The sequence below is a fragment of the Oncorhynchus nerka genome, linkage group LG3, assembly GCF_034236695.1.
Source record: "Oncorhynchus nerka isolate Pitt River linkage group LG3, Oner_Uvic_2.0, whole genome shotgun sequence".
Taxonomy (NCBI): domain Eukaryota; kingdom Metazoa; phylum Chordata; class Actinopteri; order Salmoniformes; family Salmonidae; genus Oncorhynchus; species Oncorhynchus nerka.
In genome coordinates this window covers 17,529,851-17,554,563 of record NC_088398.1, presented here as the reverse complement: position 1 = coordinate 17,554,563, position 24,713 = coordinate 17,529,851, and the positions used below count along the sequence as shown (strand labels likewise).

General features: G+C 43.3%; 1 protein-coding gene across 3 annotated transcripts; it reads left to right on the top strand.

Annotated features, from left to right (window-relative positions):
- Positions 1 to 7,634: 7,634 nt before the first annotated feature.
- LOC115103016 (DNA-directed RNA polymerase III subunit RPC7-like) lies at positions 7,635 to 13,543 on the top strand. 3 transcript variants are annotated; one of them, XR_003859525.1, is made up of 8 exons: positions 7,635 to 8,497; positions 10,288 to 10,449; positions 10,715 to 10,844; positions 11,205 to 11,273; positions 11,906 to 11,994; positions 12,229 to 12,336; positions 12,454 to 12,509; positions 12,762 to 12,846. XR_003859525.1 is itself a non-coding variant. In XM_029623580.1 (7 exons), exons 2-7 carry the CDS (start codon positions 10,324 to 10,326, stop codon positions 12,846 to 12,848), a joined length of 609 nt encoding a protein of 202 aa, XP_029479440.1. In that variant the 5' UTR covers positions 7,635 to 8,405; positions 10,288 to 10,323; the 3' UTR covers positions 12,849 to 13,543. The 3 variants fall into 3 exon arrangements, 2 of the variants coding, with proteins under 2 accessions (XP_029479440.1, XP_029479430.1); XM_029623580.1 differs by lacking the exon at positions 12,454 to 12,509 and having other exon boundaries at positions 7,635 to 8,405; positions 12,762 to 13,543; XM_029623570.1 differs by lacking the exon at positions 12,454 to 12,509 and having other exon boundaries at positions 12,762 to 13,543.
- The last annotated feature ends 11,170 nt before the right edge of the window (positions 13,544 to 24,713 follow it).

Sequence of the window (24,713 nt, the reverse complement as noted above, 5' to 3'; positions counted from 1 at the left end):
TTGTGTGGGTCTGGGCAGGTTTTTTCCCACAGTAGACGAGGAAGAGACAGCTGTCTTGTCTAAGATCTATGGACTCCAGCTCAGAGGCACTAGTAATTTCTGCCAAGATGGACCAGGAAAACAGGCACAGCGTGAGCGCTCCAGTCAGATAACGATGCTCAGCGGGTTTCATGGAGCTGCTAATCCAATATAGTTGCAGCATACGAGTCCCCGACACAGATTCCTTCCCTGAGATCTCTCAATGATTCACACCAAATGTTGTCTTGAAAAGATAGCTATTTTCTGTTTTCTTTCCCTGTCATACTGTGTTTATCTAGGCATGTCAAATGAGAAGTTAGAATTTTTTACAACCAAATCTACAAAAGAAATATGTAAATGGTAGGCTCCAGACAATTTTTTTTGTGATTTCACGTTTTAGAGAAACTCACCCCAAACAGCAAATCACTTCCTCATCCTTGATGTGTAGTTTTGGGCCCCGAAAAAATACATGAACGCTCCAAAAACACCCAAATATGTAATTTTAGAAACTGCAAAGCGATCAGTCTAGTGACGCAGGTCTTCAGATGTCTTACACATGAAATTGTGTAATTTCGAACTTCATCCACAACATTAGGCTAGGGGTTACTCCATTTTGTTGCGACTCGAACGATACCTCGAAAGTCAATTTACAGATAGGCCTAACTGCCTAAATAAAGTAAACACTTGAGTAAATTAGAGATACAATGTATATTGAAAGCATGGTGTTGTCGCCCAAAACCCTATTAAGACACTATATGTTGGTACAGTATTGATTGGAACTGCTTGAAAAGGCTTGAGTCACAAAAAAGGGAATATAACATTGCGGATACATTTCGGAATAACACAACTTCAGGTGTACAACATCTAAATACATACATTATTATGCTGAGAGCTTTGCTGTTTCTAAAATGATGTATTTGGGTGTTTTGATAATTTTTCAGGGCTCCCATAATACACGAGGGTGAGGAAGTGATTTGCAGTTTGGGGTAAATTCCTCTAAAACATGTGGAATCAAAAAAATAAATTGCATGGACCCTTCTATAACATTCCATTAACATAAAAAATAGAGATTTGGTTGTAAAACAATATTCAGGTAGGACCTGCTGCAGCTGCAAACACACACACGCCAACTCACACAGTGCTGTCATGATTGTCGCCCCCTCCGAGCGTCCCAGTTTGACCCCTAGCTCTGGGCTGTGGAAAGGAGAGGAGCGACAGGGGGGTTGACATCGATCCACCCGCAATTTGCCAACCAGACTCCTCACTTCGCACTCCCACTCTGATAAGGGAGGCAGGCAGTAGAAGCTATTTCTGGCTGGGTAGTTTCAGCTATAGAATGACATTTATCATCCTAGCTGCTATCTATCACTGCAGCTTCAACTGACGTATTGCCTTAACCTAGGTAGATAGCGCATCCACTAATCCACTAAAACCTTCTATTGTTCGCGCATTACATCTTGATAATCTATTGGCATAAACAACATCTTTCATGCACAGCACAAGAGCAAAAGGTAATTGATAAGCAGTTGATTTATTTTTTATTTCATACTGTTGTTCTGTTGAGTACCTACAATAGGTCTGCAGTAACTATTTATTGATATCCCTCTTAAAACATATTTCAGGCTACTCAGTCTGTTGAGTAGATTGCTATCCTTTTTATCCAAGGACTAGTCTTTAGTCCCTAATATATCAGAGTCTGGGCTTTCCATACCCCTTTCTTTCCCCATCTCTCAACAGGTCTCTTCATTATTGCTCTTCCTCTCTGGCCTTCAGTTTATATCCTCTCTGTTGTTTGGTTTACACACATTTATCTGTGTGACTCTGGAGCAAATGTAACTTCTCAAGGCTGGTTCTGTCTGGGTTTCTAAAACAGAGTGTGCATCTGACTGCATGCAGTGCCTTTGGAAAGTATTCAGACCATTTGACCTTTTCCACATTTTGTCATGTTACAGCCTTATTCTAAAATGTATTAATTTGTTTTCCCCCCTCATCAATCTACATGCAATAATCCATAATGACAAAGCAGAAATCAATTTACATAAGTATTCAGACCCTTTACTCAGTACTTTGTTGAATCACCTTTGGCAGTGATTACAGCCTTGATTCTTCTTGGGTATGACGCTACAAGCTTGACACACCTGTATTTGGGGAGTTTCTCTCATTCTTCTCTGCAGATTCTCTCAATTTCTGTTAGGTTGGATGGGGAGCGTCGCTGAACAGCTATTTCCAGGTCTCTCCAGAGATGTTTGATTGTGTTCAAGTTTGTGCTCTGGCTGGGCCACTCAAGGACATTCAAAGACTTTCCCCGAAGCCACTCCTGCGTTGTCTTGGATGTGTGCTTAGGGTCGTTGTCCTGTTGGGAAGTGAACCTTTGCCCCAGTCTGAAGTCCTGAGCGCTCTGGAGCAGGTTCCAATCAAGGATCACTCTCTGCACTTCGCTCCGTTCACCATTCCCTCAATCCTGACTAGTCTCCCAGTCCCTGCTGCTGAAAAACAACCCCATAGCATGATGCTGCCACCACCATGCTTCCCCGTAGAGATGGTGCTAGGTTTCCTCCAGGTGTGATGCTTGGTATTCAGGCCAAAGAGTTCAATCTTGGTTTCAGCAGACAAGAGAATCTTGTTTCTCATGGTCTGGCAGTCTTTAAGTGCCTTTTGGCAAACTCCAAGTGGGCTGTCATGTGCCTTTTACTGAAGAGTGGCTTCCGTCTGGCCACTCTACCATAAAGGCCTGATTGGTGGAGTGCAGCAGAGATGTTTGTCCTTCTTGAAGGTTCTCCCATCTCCACAGGGGAACTCTAGAGCACTGTCAGAGTGACCATCAGGTTCTTGGTCACCTCCCTGACCAAGGCCTTTCTCCTCCGATTGCTCAGTTTGGCCGGGCGGCCAGGTCTAGGAAAGTGGTTCCAAACTTCTTCCATTTAAGAATGATGGAGGACACTGTGTTCTTGGGGACCTTCAATGCTGCAGAAATGTTTTCGTACCCTTCCCCAGATTTGTGCCTCAACACAATCCTGTCTCTGAGCTTTCTGGACAATTCCTTCGACCTCATGGCTTGGTTTCTTCTCTGACATGCACTGTCAACTGTGGGACCTTATATAAACAGATGTTTTCCTTTCCAAATCATGTCCAATCAATTGTCTTTACCACAGGTGGACTCCAATCAAGTTGTAGAAACATCTCAATGATGATCAATGGAAACAGGATGCACCTGAGCTCAACTTCGAGTCTCATAGCAAAGGGTCTGAATACTTATGTAAATAAGTTTCAGATTTCTAACAACCTGTTTTCGCTTTGTAATTACGGGGTACTGTGTGTAGATTGCTGAAAATGTTGTTTTTCCATCCATTTTAGAATAAGGCTGTAACATAACAAAATGTGGAAAAAGTCAAGGGGTCTGAATACTTTCCGAAGGCACTGTATGTGTGTCTTAGTTAGTATGTAAAAGCTTATGTGTGAGTATATGTACATCAATCTCTGTGTGTGTGTGTATTTGTACATGTAGGTGGGCAACATTATTAAAATCCCCCCCACCCCATCCCAGAGCTTGTCGTTCATCCTCAGACCTCTTTCTCACACACTCTCTCTCGTTCTCTCTCTTTCTCTGTCTGTCTCTCTCTCTTTCTCCTCACTCTCTTTCTCTCTCTTTCTTTCTCTCCTTCACTATCAGCTCACTGACTCATTATCAGCTAGTCATGCATTTCCATCTGCTCTCAGAAGACACACAGTCTCATGGCGGAGTACTCTAGAGTAGAATAGAATATTCCTCCTATGACATGTCTGTCCCCTGGTGTGCATCTGCACCGTGTCAAGAACTGACATCACCCCAACACCCATTATTATAATTGGCACCATTGTACCCCCTGATCTGCCATCCTGGTATCCCATCTCGGGTGAGTTGTGCATGTCAGAATGTGCCACACTTCCTGTTAGAAACATGGATGTGATGGCATACAGCACTGGCAGTGCCCTCAATTGGCCCTCTAGATCAATTGGCCCTCTAGACAGATTATTCATAATTCCATGTTTGTGGGGGTGGATGTGACCTACACCTAACCTTTCCTCCATAGGACGCCTGTAAGAAGCCATCATCGTGTCATAGTTGTCTTATGCCCTTGTCCCTTAGTGAACCTACTGTTTCTGAGTAGATACTGCAGTGCTCTCTGTAACATTTTCAAACCCCATAGTTCTGTAGCTATACATGTAATTACTACAGTACATATGCTATTAATCAATATCTCTATGTGAAATGCATTTAAAGATATATATAATTCAGCAGTATAATGATTATTCTCTGGAACATGAATTACAAGGGAAGTTTCTGCATAGAATGTAAATTCGTAATACAAGCAAACATCGTTTCCAAACGTTTCATATTATTGTTTCCAATAACCCTAATCAAGTGTATATGTATACAATTCTACAATATCATACAAGCCTAATAGCAAAAGATTCAGCGAAACTCTTCGGTGAAATGTTGCATGAAACTGACTTAAATCCTTTCCAAACTACGGTCGCTGTCCATGGTGCTGATTCGGTCGTTCTGCCGGACGCCAACCTTCCTAGAACTGAGAAAAGTAATGTAAAGGAATTCATGCTTAGTGATGTTGTTGAATTCAAGTTAGTGATGTTGTTGGTAATATTGAATGAAACCGAGACAGCATCCTATGTTGTCATATCGGCTCCAAGAAAATCTAATTCAAAACCTGTTTCGGTGACCAATCACTACGTCAATTGGTTTTCTGACGTGTTGCTTCTAATATTAAACCAGCAGGGAAGTTATACTATTCCAGGCAATTGGCCAAAAACAGTAACTGCGCCAGTAAAAAGAAACAGCCGTTTCAACAGTCGGTTGATAGAAAACATGTTTCTCCACACTGAATGTAGCCTAGCCTATGCATTAGTACAGCAGAGATAATAAAATACGACCTAAGTTACATCGCTGCATCTATTGCCTTTCTCACACATATAACATGAAGGTCTGCTTCTCTTTTTGCCACATTCCATCATACGGCTGCATCTGATCTTATAGGACCGCAATAAGCCAAGTGACAGAATTTCATGACAATGCAGATTGGTTTATGATTTAGGTTACAGAGGTTGCCTCTCAGGCAATAAATGTGCTGCTTATAATATGGAAAAAATAGTGACAGCAATTCTGAATCAGCTGAATCTATTTGCTTTTTGTAGCAGTGTATTGATTAGTCTTTGCATATAGTGAGGCTCAACACATCTGATTACAACTGCCAAACGAATCGTGTTCGTGGCTTTGCGGGATTTTAGGCTATAGAGCATCTCTTACCTCTTACTCAAATATGGTCAGAAACAATGAACTGGAAAATCTGAATAAGTTCAGTTAAATTGCATTTTATTTTATTGTTGGTCTTTCATCAAATTCAACTTGTTTATTTTTTTCACATGGACTACTTAAACACTGTTCTCAGTTAATGTCGATATTGCTTTGTCAAGCCATTTGGTCATTGCATTAACCACTCATAGGAAATGATTTAATGGAAACAAATATTTATGTAATCTACAATATGCAAATGTAGCCTTCTATCACCATGCGCTGCAAACACGATTTAAGGAGGAAACATAAATCCTTACCATGGATGAAACGCGTTTAATTCAGATCCATTTAGCATATGTTTTTTCTGATATAAAAGCAAGACTTTAGTCTCTGTAATATCCCTCAGATATTGTGTTAACGTCGAGCCTCTCTCCCCCTCCCCCTCTTCCCCCGTATCTCTCCCGCGACCACTAGTTTAGAAGACGCGGAGCATCGCAGCAGGGGTGGGGAGTGGGTCGCGTGGTGGGAGTGAATAGGAACGCGGTGGATATGTTGCGCCCAAACGATGCGCTATGATGATCCCTGCGCTTGACAGACAGGTAAAGAAACACGAGAGAAGGAGAGCTGCTGTATATAGACATCATGTGCAGGAACGATATGACTGTTGTTCACTCAAACAGTAGCCTATACAATGTCGTTGGTGTCTTGATAGGCCTACAAGTTTCCACACAGCCTGTTATAAGAAATATCAACAAAGGATAGACTATATTTAAACCTGATTGAGCTGTAAGTATGGACTCAATATTGTCTGTTTTGTGCTTCTGACACTATTCCTGTCCTGTAACCTCAAGGGAAAATAAAGAATTTATACAAGGCTCAATGGCTTGGTTGGCATAGATTTCGCTACACCCGCAATAACATCTGACATCTGCTAAATATATGTATGTGACCAATAAAATGTGATTTAATTTAGATTTATATAGACTAATTCTGTAGAACTCAATGTCTTTTCACACTTCTGTAGTAAGGGATTTTGCACCTCTGCAGTAAGCACATCTATTATTTCCACTTGTGATCACAGCTAAAACTAATCTGCACCAGGGCCCCATCTTGTTGCCATATGAGTTCCTGGTTCTTTAATAAGGTCATAAGAGTTCAGTCATTGCACATTTGCAGAGGAAGGAAGTGACCCACCTATCCTTGGTGGTAGCCCATAATTAGTGACCTGCTATATAGATTAGATATTGTTTCAATGCAAAGTCAATGCAAACACCCACTTGGTGTTATAAATAGTATATTAAACTGAAACACACATTAAGGTTTATCTGAAAAAGACAAGGGTAGAACATCTTTAAAGCTCAAAATAAATAAGAAGCTTGCATTATTAAAGATGGAGAAGAAGAAATACGTGTACTCCCTGAGTGCATAAAATACTTATTCAGCGACTGTTGCTATTATGGAACACAGTTGCTATGGCAACTGATTTGCTGGATTCCTACAGAAACGTTCCCACGGTGACACACTCACGGAGGCAGGCACGCACACATCCTTGCAGGCAAATTCACAGACACACGATGCATGCACGCAGGCACACAGATACATACATACAGACAGACAGACAGACAGACAGACAGACAGACAGACAGACAGACAGACAGACAGACAGACAGACAGACAGACAGACAGGCGCACGCACGCACACACACACACACACACACACACACACACACACACACACACACACAAGCTGTAAGGTTCTATCAGAGTGATGGTGCTCCTATCCACTGATCCCCCAAATGGGAGGGGAAACATCACCAAGTGCTTTGAGATTGTAGTTGGCTTAGTGTGACTTGGTCAAAAGCTTATTTGTCCTCCTTAAATAGATAGAAACAAGAACAATTATTAATAATAAACACCACTAGGCAGACCAAGATAAACCACCTTTACAATGTCAGCAAACTGAAGTATTTTGGGCTAATGCATGCCAAACCAGCTCCCACACCAGGGAACAAATGTGGCTACTTTATGTTGTATCACACTCATTCCCCTTGGAGGTTCCTACTTGGCGGCTCAAACCATAATGTTAATTGGATTATAACATTTTAGCCAGGAAATTTAGCCATGACATTCATCTCATCGAAATGAAAGTATAGTACAGCACACACACACGCACACACAGATATTGATCTCTCAGGTGGCAAACAAAAGTATGTGACCATAATTTTCGGGGAGATACTGCATCTCTTTTTCGAGGTTCTGGAATGTAATTCAACTCCAATACAGCAGGGGGCAGTGTAGCGCAGGGTAGTCGACCCCAAGTCGCCAGAGTTCTGTAAGATGTAAACAACGTAGTGTTTGGTAAACAATAACGTCGCCCGCGGATTTGTAAACCAGCTAGCTTGATCACGTTTTATAATTTTATTTTATATTTGAAGATTAGTAGCTAGCTATGGCTCAGAAGGTGGGAGGTCATGAATAAGTTGATATGGTTAGTTAGTAAGCACGTTGTCTGGGTGAACGATATTTTGTCATGATAAATCCGACGGCTCTAGCTAACGTCGTTATCTAGCTAATGTAACAGCTGTCATGTAGCTACTGTGCAAGCAAGTTAATATCACTGACGTCACTAGAAGATGGAACAAGTCTTTGTAAGCCGCACACAACTAGATAGGTAACTTGCTGGTAGCTGTTAAAGGGGCAATCTGCGATTCAAACAACAACAAAGCGGAGACCCCGCCATCCAGAGATGTTTAATAGTCACATGTACAGGGTTGCAGGTGTGATTGCAGGGTACAGTGAAAATCTTAGGCACTGAGCTCCAACATGCAGGACTAAGTGAAATAAAACAATAACATTGAAATTAAAAAACAAAAATATTAATAGAAATATATAGCTGACTAGTGGTGAAATAGCAGGTAGCTGACTAGTAGTGGCTATTCAGCAGCCTGAGGGTAGAAACTATTGGCCAGTCATCCAGTTCTTGCCATGATGCTCCTGTACTGCCCGAGTCTGAGTGATTGAAGCGAGGAGAACATGGCGTGGCTACGGGGTCCCTGATGATCTTCTTGGCCTTCCTGCAACACCTGGCGTTGATTTGGTACGCAGCTGGAGGATGGTAGCCTGGTTACCAGAGAGCCCTATTTCTGCCCAAAATCTGTCCACTTCAGCATAGCCTTAATTATTAAGCAGGTGAGGAGTTTTTGAATGGGGGGAAATGAGATATTGAATTTAGTCAAGATAAATATGAATTGATATTTTGATACGTGAGGCTTGTTTAATCTAATATAAGTTTTGTAATGCTTAGGTTGTTAGGAGTGTACTGATAAAAGTGTGATGCACATCCCTGTTGAAATTCGAGATGGTCTATGCATATTCATGAAGCTAGCATAGCATCTCACGCTCCATTGAATGTAGGTGGTTGAGGTCAACACCCTTCATCAAATATATAAAAACAATTATTCAAATAACAAGATGTATCCACCAAATCCGAAGAGAGGAATAGGCTGTAGTTGACAGCCCACAGTTCCACTCTGTAGACAACTATTACATTGTTTACAAACAATGGAGTAAAAAAGCGTATCATTTGGATTGTGATGGGGTATGACAGTTGAACGGGGTATGACAGTTGAACTTAGCTCAAGAGGCATTTATAAGTTACATTCTTCAAGAATCAGTGGGTATACACTACCGTTCAAAAGTTTGGGGTCACTTAGAAATGTCCCTGTTTTTTTTAAAGAAAAGCAAAAAAAAATGTCCATTAAAATAACATTCATCAACAGTGAAGAGGCAACTCCGGGATGCTGGCCTTCTAGGCAGAGTTGCAATGAAAAAGCTATATCTCAGACTGGTCAATAAAAATTTAAGATTAAGATGGGCAAAAGAACACAGACACTGGACGGAGGAACTCTGCCTAGAAGGCCAGCATCCTGGAGTTGCCTCTTCACTGTTGACGTTGAGACTGGTGTTTTGCGGGTACTATTTAATGAAGCTGCCTGTTGAGGACTTGTGAGGCGTCTGTTTCTCAAACTAGACACTCTAATGTACTTGTCCTCTTGCTCAGTCGTGCACCAGGGCCTCCCAATCCTCTTTCTATTCTGGTTAGGGACAGTTTGTGCTGTTCTGTGAAGGGAGTAGTACACAGCGGTGTGCGAGATCTTCAGTTTCTTGGCAATTTTTCGCAGAACAAGAATAGACTGATGAGTTTCAGAAGAAAGTACTTTGTTTCTGGGCATTTTGAGCCTGTAATCGAACCCACAAATGCCGATGCTACAAATACTCATCTAGTCTAAGGAAGGCCAGTTGTGTTGCTTATTTAATCAGAACTACAGTTTTTAGCTGTGCTAACATAATTGCAAAAGGGTTTTCTAATGATCAATTGGCCTTTTAAAATGATAAACTTGGATTAGCTAACACAACGTGCCATTGGAACACATGAGTGATAGTTGCTGATAATGGGCCTCTGTACACCTATGTAAGTATTGCATTTCTTTCAAAAACAAGGACATTTCTAAGTGACCCCAAACTTTTGAATGGTAGTGTATATCACTAATTTAACAGTCTGAAATGGATGTAGCAATCACAGATTGTCTCTTTAACTCCCCTCACACCTCTCTGATTCAGGGAGGTTGGGTTAAATGTGGAAGACACATTTCAGTTGAATGCATTCAGTTGTGCAACTGACTAGGTATCTTTCCCTAATGCGTTAACCATTGCTCCCCTTCACAATGTTTTTGTCCTCTTGTTGTGTTGTAGCTATACCCGTTCTTGTTTAGCCCTGGCTATGTGACCTTTGTTATTCACTGCTCATTAGCTAGAGCTAATAGGGTTAGGGTTATTGTCAAATTACAGTGAACAGCAACCATATAGGTGATCATATATGGGCCAGGAGTAAAAGTAAGCTTATATAGCTTTACACAAATAGTTTGGGAAAATAGAAGTGCTATTACTCATTGCCCATTGCATTCTTCCTCCCTTGACAGATTTACCTGTGAACCCCCCCACTGTGTGCTCACTCCATGGCTGGCCTGGGCCACAGCCGAGGTCGCGGCAAGGGGTACATGAGCTTCAGTATGGAGGCAGTCGGGATTGGGAAAGGGGAGAACCTGCCCCCTTCAATTCTCCAGCCTACACCTCTGTTCCCTGTGAGTATGGGGTGATGTGACTGACCCTGTAACTGTCTCTCTTCATTTTGGATGCATCTCATTGTTGTCAAATATTGGCTTTGTTTAGAGGCTATTCATAGTCTTTTTCCCAGATTTTTTTATTTGTCTAAGCAACATCCAGGGCCTACACATTTGTATGTTTAAATGTATTGAGGCCGTAAGATATGTGTTTGGTTGGGAGCAAAGAAGCCTTTTGTTGTTGATTTAAGGACTAATATGTATGATGTTTTTTGTGCACATGTAGCCCGTGGAACACAAGCCTGTCCCTTTGGTGATGGGAGAGGAAGCAGAGTACATGTTGGCACTGAAGCAGGAGTTCAGGGGAAACATGAAGAACCTACCATTTTATGTCCGTCCAGCCGTCTCCAAGAAAGGTACCTAAGCCTGGGAACACACCATTTCTGTGTGTTAGCGATGAAAATAGTAATTACAGACATCCAAACGTTGCACAAATTAGACAGTCAATGTCTTCTCACTGTCAGCAGCTCCCAATGGTGTTATTTTATTAAAATGATACTAAGTTTTAGGTGATACAAGGTTTGGCTGACATTACCTAAATCAGGGGTGGAAATATTGTTCAATTATTCAATCAAGCATTCAATTATGCTTCGATAAGAACATTTGGGAGCAGCAAACGAGGCAGATGTGATAATACACAGAGGCTTTCTTTTCAAAAACATGTTTGTTCTTGTACCATGTTTAAGAAATGAATGAGCTTCTTGTCTGACTTCCAGATGTGGAGCGGTATTCTGATAAATATCAGAATAGTGAGCCGTCAGACAACACCATTGAGTGGAATCCAGGTGGGTCAGCTGCATCATACCTCCTGTTCAAAAAAATGTAACTGAAAGGTGATAGAAACTACGGAACATGTATTGGAAGGAGTGCATTGTACGATCTGATTACCAGCATAACACTGTTAAACAGGGATTAATAGAATCAAGGATCTAATCCTGAAGCAATATGAAATCACTCGCTACGCCACCCCAGAGATGTCAGCCACAATGGAGTGTGTTTCCACAATGTAGTTTGCTTCCTGCAGGACTTGTTGACATGTACGTTGCTGGCGAATCACCAGTCTCTTTCATAGCATATTGCTCTCACATGATTTTTCTCCTTCCTACTGGCTGGGTGGAGTACTAAAGACAGAGGTGTCTTCTGAAGAACACTGTGTCTGACTGCTTGTGTCTCCCTAGAGACATGAATGCATCAATTTGCCCTTCTGCTTTGAACAGAAGGATAAGATAAAGTCACTGCTGGTTACTGACAATGACAATACTGCCTGACTTATACATAAATGATCTGCCCTTCTATTATGAGATAAATATAGCTTTTGGTTGAATGGCCTTTTAAATGAAAGGAGAGGAGGGGGAAATAGATAGAGGGAGTTGGTTTTCACTAATGATTGACTTTTGTCCCTTTTTGTCTGTTACAGACACCTCTCTTAGTGTGGAGACAACTGTGGACCCCAAACTCAGAAAAAAGACCCGGGTGGACAAAGAGGAGATCATCCATAAACTAGAGGTAAGAATAGTAGGTACTCAGCCAGTACATCAGACATTAACTCCATAGTCTGGATTCTATTGACCTCTTCACCACATCTATAAACATGTAACACAACTCAATCTCAGCACACTAGATGAAGGGAAATGTTTCTTGCTGTTAAACCTCAAACGTAATGTAAGCCTGGTGTGTTATTTTACTATCAATGTTCCTTTTCTTTTGGTTTCTTTTGTATTCATTTGTGTCATATTTTAGACATTAGAGGAGGAAGTGACCTCAGATGAAGAGGAAGGGGAGAAGAAGAAGCAGGAGGAAGAGCAGCAAGATGGGGAGGAGGAATATGATGAAGAAGAGTTTGAAGAGGTAAGCATCTGTAGCCAATGTCAAATGGCTCGCTAGTAAGCGGTGTGCGCTAGTAGCGTTCAATCGGTGACGTCACCCACTCTGAGACCTGAAGTAGTTGTTTCCATTGCTCCGCAGTGACAGGTAACGATGCTTCCTGGGTGACCGTTGTCGCTTCGTTCAGATGGTCCCAGGTTAGAGCAAGGAGAGGGACGGATGCAAAACTGTTATATATCCAAGCTCTTTCTTACTTTTCTAATATGGTCCCATGCCCCCCACAACCTCAGTGAGAGAATATCCTTACTAAAGACAATTTCCCTGATACATTTTCCAGTGACACCAACCAATGCATGATTTAACAGAAAGTTAGCGTTGCAAACACATTTCACAAGGTCGGAATGAGCTCATACGTAGCATTTTTTCCCACTCTGATTGTGTTCCCTCAGGAGACCGACTATATCATGTCGTACTTTGACAATGGAGAGGAGTTCGGAGGGGACAGTGATGAAAACAGGGATGAGGCCGTTTACTGATACTTTGAAAAACAACAACGACAGAGAATTGAGCATGCCCAGGAACCAAGAGTCCTGGGAAAATATATGTGACACTCCAGAACTGAGAGACACTCCAAAGCTGAGAGAATGTGCTTTTGTTCTTAGGTCCATCTTGTATACATGGCCTGAAATGATCTTAACTCGACACATGAATCTTCCAAATAACCCAGGATTCAGTCAGTTCCTGGCTTAAAAAATAATTTCTGCAGAAGAAGCAGGTTGCACAGTTCAAACCTGCAATAGTTTTAAATGGCTCTTAAGTGTGGTGGTGTTATGGAGAGAGAAGTACGTCATTCTTCATAAGCAGACTTTGAAGATATAAAATGAAGGTGTTTAACACCAATTTGAATGTTATGTTGTTTTATGTAGTTTTAAAAAGTTATGCTTTGTAAAAGTTTTATATCCATTTAATATCCCAATGTTGTTTGTTATGAAAGAGGATTTTACTTCACTTGAAATTCTGAAAGAATAAATGGCAGCTAATTTGTAAACCACAAAGTTTTATTTTCTATGCTGCACAAACTGTTTTCCAACTAGAAGCTGTACTGGTTCACCAGATGCCGCATGATAATACTTATTTCACACCAATAGGTGGCGTAGTGCTGAAAGTTGAAGCAGCACACACAAAGATATCAGCAATATGCCATGCTCAGTCAATACACATATTTACATAACAACTGATATTTTCTGACCTTCATTTTCTATTTTCTGAATGCTATTTGCTGACCAGTAATCAAAGCTGACAAGAATCAAAGCTTGTATATGTACAGTGAGCACATTCTCTCCTGAGTTTTGATATGTATACTTATAGTACACAAAATATATACTGTACATTCCCCCACCTTGGTGTTCCAACAGATATGCAGTGTTCTTTTTATTCAGGAATGGCAGGTGGGCAGAGACAGATGCATGTGATGGATTGTTATGGTATGAGAAAGCTTTGGATTTCATGTCAGCAGACTTGGAAACACAGACAAATTAATGCAGCAGTGTCTGCTTCAAGAGAGCACCTTGCTAATCTGATTTGTTCAGACACATTTTCATGTATCACTGTGCAGGGTGATGCACTAAAAGGTAGAAGCAGTAGGCTGTAAATGCTCAAAAAATGGTGCAGTTTATTAATTCAATACAAGTCATTTAGAAGACGTGGAAGTGAAGAGGACACACACACACACATTGCTAAGGTTTGCACTGACCCAGCAGTTTCTAAGGGTTTCACTTTATAGCTACAGCTATCCTTACTGTAAGCGTACTGTAGTTATATACTCACTGTTTATTAGGTACACCCATCTAGTACTGGGTCGGACCCCTCTTCGCCTCCAAAACAGACTGAATTCTTTGGGGAATTCTACAAGGTGTCGGAAACGTTCCACAGGGATGTTGGTCCATTCTGATGCAATGGCATCACACAGTTGCTACAGTTTGGACTGCGGTACATTCATGCTGGCAACAAGTCCGTTCCATCTCGTCCCAAAGATGCTCTATTGGATTGACAATGGTGACTGTGCAGGCCACTCAAGCAAACTGAACTCGCTGTCATGTTCCAGCAGATGTTTTACCACTCCTCGATTGTCCAGTGTTGGTGATCGCGTGCCCACTGGAACCGCTTCTTGTTTTTAGCTGTGGAACCCAGTGTGGTCGTCTGCTGCAATAGCCCGTCCATGACGAGGATCGACGAGTTGTGAGTTCCGAGATGCCGTTCTACACACCACTGTTGTACTGTGCCGTTATTTGTCTGGCCTGCCTGTTAGCTTGCATGATTCTCCTCCGACCTCTCTCATCAACGAGCTGTTTTCACCCACAGGACTGCTGCTGACTGGATGTTTTTTTGTTTGTCGTACCATTCTCGATAAACCCTAGACACTGTCGTGTGTGAAAAGCCCAGGAGGGTGGCCGTTTTCATAGATACTGGGTTCGGCGCGCCTGCCACCGACGATCATTCCACGTTGAAAGTCACATAGGTAACTCTTTTTGCCCATTCTTACGTTCAATCGAAAAGTAACTGAATGCCTCGATGCCTGCTTTATATGACAGGCCACGGCCACTTAACTCACTGTCTGTAGGAGCGATCCATTTTCATGAACGGGGTGGTCAACCTAATAAACTGTCCAGTGAGTGTATAACTTAGCATCTGCTTGTAAGTCTATTTTAAACTTTGTTGGTCTGGGTCACTATACTTGGAGTTTGGGGTAGATACTTCTTTGCTGTGCTACTGTTAGTTGGGTTGTACATCATTTCTCGGGGGGCATGGAAATGCTGTGCTTCTGATGATGGCATATGTGACTTTTTGTTGTGTAAATTCTTAGTATGGAGTCTCCCTGCTGTAGAGAAGCCTGAAGCACGTTGTCGTCCCTGTGCAGTAAATCTCTCTCACACACACACACACACACTATGATTCTGTGTACTGTGCTCAGCTTTCTAAAAGTCAAATGTCTGTTTTCAGACTGGTTACTGCACTATTTAAGCTTTGGACCGACATGAACTTGCTTCACTATTCCAGAACAGAGGCTCAATGCGCAGTAAGAGTATTCTTCTTCTTTCATGACTCCCAATTAGTCAGCATAATAACATTTGAGGTTTTATGCCTTCACTGTAAATCTACTGGACCCTGGACATCATCCGTGTGGCAGTGCTTCAGGCAGGGCCTCGTCTCCTTATTTGACTTATACCTTTACACGGCACGACCAGGTGGTGGGCTCTTCCAGTAGCTTCCTGCCACTGTCCTCAACCAACATCTGCATTGTCTCTATCAATGCCACCTGCCTCTCTCATGGCATGCTATTTTATAGTAATTTCAGGTACTCCTCTATGAATAGTGTGCATCACTGTACAGGCCTTCTTTCTGTGTTCATTTCACAACCGATAATGTTCATATCAAGTTTGTTACACAGAAGCCTAGGTCCCCTGTCTCCTGCTCAGTGCAAATACCAAGGCATTGAAATAAGAAAGGTATTGCAATTGCATTTGCATGAAATTACATTGGCACAATTTACTTATCAAGTTTGATGTATTATGATTATTCAAGTCAAATGTTTTGTGTCTAGGGTGCAACTAGAATGTTGAGCCCAGGCAAGGTGGTATCTGATCTGCTGTTGAACGTCTCACTCACCAAATCCTGCCTATCCCATAGAGGGGTAAAATGATGTGATGTGTGGCGACTGTGCTGCCTGTCCTCCAAGGAGCTGGGACTAATATAATCCTTCTCTACAGGAGTACGCATTCAGAAGCACAAATCCATATGATTGTGACTGAGACAAGCTGTCTATCCAATTAAATATAATTGAGAGCTGTGTTGGTTTATTCCCATCTGAGCAAAGGATATGTAATTTGGGTCGTGCCATTTGGCCTTTAGCATGCTTTTATGATTCACGTTCTTGAAATCTGACGGGAGCTACTTGGTAAATGACAGTTATGATACCCTGCTCAAAGAGGCCTTTGTCCTGCAGACTGCTTCCTCAAAGGAGTTTGGGACATGTTGTAACCTACTTGACTGGGCTCAAGGAGTCAGCACTCGGCAGCAACTGTGCGATCACTCTGCCATAGGAGTGGGTTCTGAGAAAGGACTGTTGCTTTGATGTGAAGGCTGAAGGATGCTTCTGATGAAAGCGCTATTGTGACAGCACAATGCTATTCAGACGGGGGTGTTCAGATCAAGTTATGGCTTGAATGGGTTTACATCACTAACGCCTGAGGGAGGGCGATTTGAGGACCCTTACAAAAAACAAGTTCCAAGTAGGTCAACAGAAATGGAGTGCAGGAGGAGTGTGAAGTAAAACCTCCCAAATGATGGTTACAGAAAACCCTGTTGTCAAAGCTACTTATTTCTGAGAGGTCTGCCTGGAATAGATAGTCTGCGCATTTCATTCCAAGAAACCGAGCTGAGGCTAAGTACTGTGGCAGATTACTCACTGCCACTGAACATGGGCTGAAACCAGAGCTGATGAGAAGGAGAGTCCAGGGAAGAGGGGGGGATAAAAAGGTTACAGTATAAATGCATCTGGGGGGGTTGACAGTACCCTTGACTTTTAGACACTTATCAGGACTTTCCAGAAGCCATTTCAAAGGTTCTCTGTGGCTCTTCCTGGATTTTACTCAATCATTCTCAGATGATTTTTAACCTGACCATAGTATCATCATGAGTCAAGTCAAACTAGATGATAGGTGATGCCTAGTCCATTTAACATAAACTCAGCTAAAAAACAAACGTCCTCTCACTGTCAACTGCGTTTATTTTCAGCAAACTTAACATGTGTAAATATTTGCATGAACATAAGATTCAACAACTGAGACATAAACTGAACAAGTTCCACAGACGTGACTAACAGAAATGGAATATTGTGTCCTTGAACAAAGGGGGGGGGTCAAAATCCTTAAGTACTGCAGTGCATCTCCTCATGGACTGCACCAGATTTGCCAGTTCTTGCTGTGAGATGTTACCCCACTCTTCCACCAAGGAACCTGCAAGTTCCGAGACATTTCTGTGAGGAATGGCCCCAGGCCTCACCCTCCGATCCAACAGGTCCCAGGCGTGCTCAATGGGATTGAAATGCGGGCTCTTTGCTGGCCATGGCAGAATGAGCAATAAGGCTGGTGGCATTGTCATGCTGGAGGGTTATGTCAGGATGAGCCTGCAGGAAGGGTACCACATGACGGAGGAGGATGTCTTCCCCGTAACGCACAGCGTTGAGATTGCCTGCAATGACAACAAGCTCAGTCCGATGATGCTGTGACACACCGCCCCAGACCATGACGGACCCTCCACCTCCAAATCGATTCCGCTCCAGAGTACAGGCCTCGACGATAAACGCAAATCCGACCATCACCCCTGGTGAGACAAAACTACGACTCGTCAGTGAAGACTTTTTGCCAGTCCTGAGTGCGGTCTTAGTGCCAGCATCAGTTTGTGGTGGTAAATAGTGTGGTCTACAGCTTATCATGAGATACTCTACCTCAGGAGAGCAAAACCTCGAGATTTCCTTAGATTTCGTGCACCAGCTGTTGTTTATAAATATACATAGACCGCCACCCCTTGTTTTACCAGAGGCAGCTGTTCTATCCTGCCCAAAAATTGTAAAACCCGCCAGCTGTATGCTATTCATGTCGTTGTTCAGCCACAACTCGGTTTTTGAAGGAACTCGGCAGGTAGGTTGGCCCAAACATCTTGGAGAACTAACCACAGTTCATCTGTGGATTTAGGAAGCCTCAGGTGCTTCTCTCGCTTCATGTAATCCCAGACAGACGCAATGATGTTGAGATCAGATGTGGGGGCCATACCATCACCCCAACTCCATTTGCTGAAATGCAGCCCCAAACTTGCAAGGAACCTTCACTATGGTTCACTGTTGCCTGCAGACGCTCAATCGTGTACCGCTCTCCAGCCCTTCGGTGAACAAACTGCCTTTTGCTACAGCCAAATATTTCAAATTTTGACTCATCAGTCCAGAGCACCTGCTGTCATTTTTCTGCACCCTAGATCCTGTGTTTTCGTACATAGTTGAGTCGCTTGGCCTTGTTTCACGTCGGAGGTATGGCTTTTTGGGCGCAAGTCTTACATGAAGGCAACTTCTGACCAGACTTCTCTGGACAATAGATGGGTGTACCAGGGTCCCACTGTTTTCTGCTAATTCTGAGCTGATGGCACTGCTGGACTTCTTCCGATTGCGAAGGGAAGTAAACATGATGTGTCTCTCATCTGCTGCAGTAAATTTCCTTGGCCGACCACTGCGTCTACGGTCTTCAACGTTGCCCGTTTCTTTGTGCTTCTTCAAAAGAGCTTGGACAGCACATCTGGAAACCCCTGTCTGCCTTGACATTTCTGTCTGGGAGAGACCTTGCTGATGCAGTATAACAACCTTGTGTCTTGTTGCTGTGCTCAATCTTGCCATGGTGTATGACTTTTGACAGTAAACTGTCTTCAGCAACCTTGGGAGCTGAGTTTGGCTGTTCCTCACTCAATTATTTTCCTCCTACAAAGCTGTTTCCGTTTCAGTTAATGATTGTGTTTCAACCTATATATTGAATTGATGATCATTAGCACCTGTTTGGTATAATTGTTTCTCATACACCTGACTATATACCTACAAAATCCCTGACTTTGTGCAAGTGTACCTAGAAGAATTTATGCTGTTTTGAAAGCAATGGGTGGTCACACCAAATATGGATTTGATTTAGATATTTCTTCTGTTCACTCACTTTGCATTTCATTCATTGATAAATATAATCTATTAACATGTCTATTTTAAAAAAAAGCATTCTTACTTTACAGCATTTTTTCACATCGGCCTAAAACTTTTGCACAGTACTGTACGTGCTTGTAGTTCGTCTATTTTATTATCCAATGATTGTACATTGGCTAATAGGACCGATGTGTAAAGGCAGATTACCCAGTCGCAGTCGGATCCTTACAAGGCACCCAGACCTACGTCCCCGATATCTCTGTCTCTTTCTCCTGAGAATGATGGGGATGAGGGCCTTGTCGGGTGTCTGAAGTAAATCCTTTGCGTCCGACTCGTTAAACAAAAAATATTCTTCCGGTACGGGGTGAGTAATCACTTTCCTGATATCTAGAAGCTATTTTACATCATTAGAGACGGTGGCAGAAACATTATGTACAAAATAAGTTACAAATAACACGAGAAAAACACACACAATAGCACAATTGGATAGCGGACCGTAAAACGGCAGCCATCGCCTCTGGTGCTATTATCAAACACCCCACTTGTCTATTGTACATTCAACATATTCTTTAAATGCTTAGTGGTGATGGTGAATGTGCCGTGTAAAGAATGTGTTGCCCATATGAGACAGACGCTAGAGCCAGAGTTCCATGGCACAAACTGTGTGTTATATGAGCTCATGACTAGTACATTGGGACTTCACTGAACTGTTAAATATGGCATATATACTGAGTGTCTCAGTTTCACTGCTTGGGGACATGACCCTGCCCCAAATGCTGTAGCTTAGTAATTACAACACAACATTGGTACAGAATGATAGTGACAAGTGAAGTATTCCGCTCATAACATTCGAATGATAGTTACGGTTATTCAATCTCGTCAGCATGCAGTTCTTGCTTGCTTGAGTAGAGTGAGATTGTCCTTGTCAAGAAATAAAGAAAATTCACAGGCATCTGATGATCAACTACAATACATTTAGAGTAGACTCTGGCAAGCTATGGCAGTATTTGTAGATGTTTATGCCAACACCCACAGGTTGGTACGTCACGGCAAACCCTGTCAGCCTGTGGTGGTTCTTATGAAGTTGATTTGAGCTATTTGAATGTTCTCATACACTCAAGGTCACAGAATCGAAAAACCAAAACACTCGTATAAGGTCAGTATAAGTATTGTTTTCACCGTTTGGGTTTTCCAGACAGTCACTTCTCAACAACCCCACAAAGGACAAACACTCCACTATTTCCTGATATCTCTTACTTACCAACTGCCCAATATCATTTCACCACTATCAGCACGACCATGTACAACAGGGTAAGCTGAAGAGTATGTTTAACAAATAGGTTTTATTGTAAATTAAACTAGACTAACTTTATGAGGACATCATGTTGTGGTGTAAATTGCATTAAATGTTCACATAATCAAGTAACAACATCGTAAATGTGTCCACGTAGACTGAGCACATCTTGAATTGTGTCTATCCTAACCATGCATGTCTGCTATTGTTTCTGGTTTTGGCACTCACAATTCAGTGTTTATTCCAGACTTCAAGGCTTCCCTGATGTCCTCGGTATGTGTGTGTTGTGTGTGCCATTATTGATATCCTGTTTTGACTGAGATTGTATTATTCAAATTTAGTTTCTTGCAAAGTGTTGTAATTTCAGGGGGGGGGGGGGGTGAGTTAGTTATAAACTTTGTCTCATAAAATGATGTTATAAAAGGAGTATGCAACATCGACAGGGTCACTGCCATCTGTCACTGCCAAATGTGTACAGCATGCAGCAGCAGTGTGAAGAGTAGCCAGGATGTAAGGAATACACCCTCACCCACACAAAAATGAACACGTCCTAGTGACTGTACTCATGAACACTCTCACTATGCCACATCCAATGGCATTAGAGGTCAACTTTTGAAGAATTATCCCCAGTTGAGTAGCTTTGTATCCTTGATATCACTATTACTGCACTGCAGTTATTGCTTTATTAAACTCAGTATTATGAAATCTTTCAGTGCTGTTCACAAATATCACCTAGGTCATAGCCATTCTGATGTACCACCATTCATCATACGACATGTTTTTCCTCTGGTGTTGAATTCAAGCTGAGTACATCTTGGCTCAGGAAGGACTGGTTGGTGCAGGATAGTTGGCAACCCCCAACATGGATAGGTAGATAGTCACTCTCAAATGTTACCAGCCCAAGATATTAGTGACTTTAAACAAACAACTACATCAATCCGTCGCTATGAGAAACAACCTTCGTATAACCTTTTGTCCTAAATGACTAAATGAGGATTATGTCATAGCTGAACAATGTAATGTATCAACAACCAAATACAGATGTGCGTTGCAATTCGGTAATATGTCATTCAGGGATGATTGCATCACTTCATTATAAGTGATATTGCAAATCTATTATAGTTGACAGTATCTTTTATTCATCTACAGTATATAAATCAAATCAAATCAAATTGTATTTGTCACATACACATGGCTCCGGGCAGCCGAGCGGAAATGGAGGAAAACTCGCCTCCCTGCGGACCTGACATCCTTTCACTCCCTCCTCTCTACATTTTCCTCTTCTCTCTCTGCTGCTAAAGCCACTTTCTACCACTCTAAATTCCAAGCATCTGCCTCTAACCCTAGGAAGCTCTTTGCAACCTTCTCCTCCCTCCTGAATCCTCCTCCCCCTCCCCCCCCTCCTCCCTCTCTGCAGATGACTTCGTCAACCATTTTGAAAAGAAGGTCGACGACATCCGATCCTCGTTTGCTAAGTCAAACGACACCGCTGGTTCTGCTCACACTGCCCTACCCTGTGCTCTGACCTCTTTCTCCCCTCTCTCTCCAGATGAAATCTCGCGTCTTGTGACGGCCGGCCGCCCAACAACCTGCCCGCTTGACCCTATCCCCTCCTCTCTTCTCCAGACCATTTCCGGAGACCTTCTCCCTTACCTCACCTCGCTCATCAACTCATCCCTGACCGCTGGCTACGTCCCTTCCGTCTTCAAGAGAGCGAGAGTTGCACCCCTTCTGAAAAAACCTACACTCGATCCCTCCGATGTCAACAACTACAGACCAGTATCCCTTCTTTCTTTTCTCTCCAAAACTCTTGAACGTGCCGTCCTTGGCCAGCTCTCCCGCTATCTCTCTCAGAATGACCTTCTTGATCCAAATCAGTCAGGTTTCAAGACTAGTCATTCAACTGAGACTGCTCTTCTCTGTATCACGGAGGCGCTCCGCACTGCTAAAGCTAACTCTCTCTCCTCTGCTCTCATCCTTCTAGACCTATCGGCTGCCTTCGATACTGTGAACCATCAGATCCTCCTCTCCACCCTCTCCGAGTTGGGCATCTCCGGCGCGGCCCACGCTTGGATTGCGTCCTACCTGACAGGTCGCTCCTACCAGGTGGCGTGGCGAGAATCCGTCTCCACACCACGTGCTCTCACCACTGGTGTCCCCCAGGGCTCTGTTCTAGGCCCTCTCCTATTCTCGCTATACACCAAGTCACTTGGCTCTGTCATAACCTCACATGGTCTCTCCTATCATTGCTATGCAGACGACACACAATTAATCTTCTCCTTTCCCCCTTCTGATGACCAGGTGGCGAATCGCATCTCTGCATGTCTGGCAGACATATCAGTGTGGATGACGGATCACCACCTCAAGCTGAACCTCGGCAAGGCGGAGCTGCTCTTCCTCCCGGGGAAGGACTGCCCGTTCCATGATCTCGCCATCACGGTTGACAACTCCATTGTGTCCTCCTCCCAGAGCGCTAAGAACCTTGGCGTGATCCTGGACAACACCCTGTCGTTCTCAACTAACATCAAGGCGGTGGCCCGTTCCTGTAGGTTCATGCTCTACAACATCCGCAGAGTACGACCCTGCCTCACACAGGAAGCGGCGCAGGTCCTAATCCAGGTACTTGTCATCTCCCGTCTGGATTACTGCAACTCGCTGTTGGCTGGGCTCCCTGCCTGTGCCATTAAACCCCTACAACTCATCCAGAACGCCGCAGCCCGTCTGGTGTTCAACGTTCCCAAGTTCTCTCACGTCACCCCGCTCCTCCGCTCTCTCCACTGGCTTCCAGTTGAAGCTCGCATCCGCTACAAGACCATGGTGCTTGCCTACGGAGCTGTGAGGGGAACGGCACAATTCCAAAACTACTGTCTTATACACACAAGTGTAAGGGGATAAAGAATATGTACATAAAGATATATGAATGAGTGATGGTACAGAGCGGCATAGGCAAGATACAGTAGATGGTATCGAGTACAGTATATACATATGAGATGAGTATGTAAACAAAGTGGCATAGTTAAAGTGGCTAGTGATACATGTATTACATAAAGATGCAGTAGATTATATAGAGTACAGTATATACGTATACATATGAGATGAATAATGTAGGGTATGTAAACATTATATTAGGTAGCATTGTTTAAAGTGGCTAGTGATATATTTTACATAATTTCCCATCAATTCCCATTATTAAAGTGGCTGGAGTTGAGTCAGTGTGTTGGCAGCAGCCACTCAACGTTAGTGGTGGCTGTTTAACAGTCTGATGGCCTTGAGATAGAAGCTGTTTTTCAGTCTCTCGGTCCCAGCTTTGATGCACCTGTACTGACCTCGCCTTCTGGATGATAGCGGGGTGAACAGGCAGTGGCTCGGGTGGTTGTTGTCCTTGATGATCTTTATGGCCTTCCTGTAACATCGGGTGGTGTAGGTGTCCTGGAGGGCAGGTAGTTTGCCCCCGGTGATGCGTTGTGCAGACCTCACTACCCTCTGGAGAGCCTTACGGTTGTGGGCGGAGCAGTTGCCGTACCAGGCGGTGATACAGCCCGCCAGGATGCTCTCGATTGTGCATCTGTAGAAGTTTGTGAGTGCTTTTGGTGACAAGCCGAATTTCTTCAGCCTCCTGAGGTTGAAGAGGCGCTGCTGCGCCTTCTTCACGATGCTGTCTGTGTGGGTGGACCAATTCAGTTTGTCTGTGATGTGTATGCCGAGGAACTTAAAACTTGCTACCCTCTCCACTACTGTTCCATCGCCGTGGATAGGGGGGTGTTCCCTCTGCTGTTTCCTGAAGTCCACAATCATCTCCTTAGTTTTGTTGACGTTGAGTGTGAGGTTATTTTCCTGACACCACACTCCGAGGGCCCTCACCTCCTCCCTGTAGGCCGTCTCGTCGTTGTTGGTAATCAAGCTTACCACTGTTGTGTCGTCCGCAAACTTGATGATTGAGTTGGAGGCGTGCGTGGCCACGCAGTCGTGGTGAACAGGGAGTACAGGAGAGGGCTCAGAACGCACCCTTGTGGGGCCCCAGTGTTGAGGATCAGCGGGGTGGAGATGTTGTTGCCTACCCTCACCACCTGGGGGCGGCCCGTCAGGAAGTCCAGTACCCAGTTGCACAGGGCGGGGTTGAGACCCAGGGTCTCGAGCTTGATGACGAGCTTGGAGGGTACTATGGTGTTAAATGCCGAGCTGTAGTCGATGAACAGCATTCTCACATAGGTATTCCTCTTGTCCAGATGGGTTAGGGCAGTGTGCAGTGTGGTTGAGATTGCATCGTCTGTGGACCTATTTGGGCGGTAAGCAAATTGGAGTGGGTCTAGGGTGTCAGGTAGGGTGGAGGTGATATGGTCCTTGACTAGTCTCTTAAAGCACTTCATGATGACG

Coding starts and splice junctions, on each gene's coding strand:
- LOC115103016 (XM_029623580.1), top strand. CDS start 10,324: ATGGCTGGCCTGGGCCACAGCCGAGGTCGCGGCAAGGGGTACATGAGC. Junction 11,274..11,905: donor CACCATTGAGTGGAATCCAG/GTGGGTCAGCTG, acceptor TGTCTGTTACAG/ACACCTCTCTTAGTGTGGAG. Junction 11,995..12,228: donor AGATCATCCATAAACTAGAG/GTAAGAATAGTA, acceptor GTCATATTTTAG/ACATTAGAGGAGGAAGTGAC.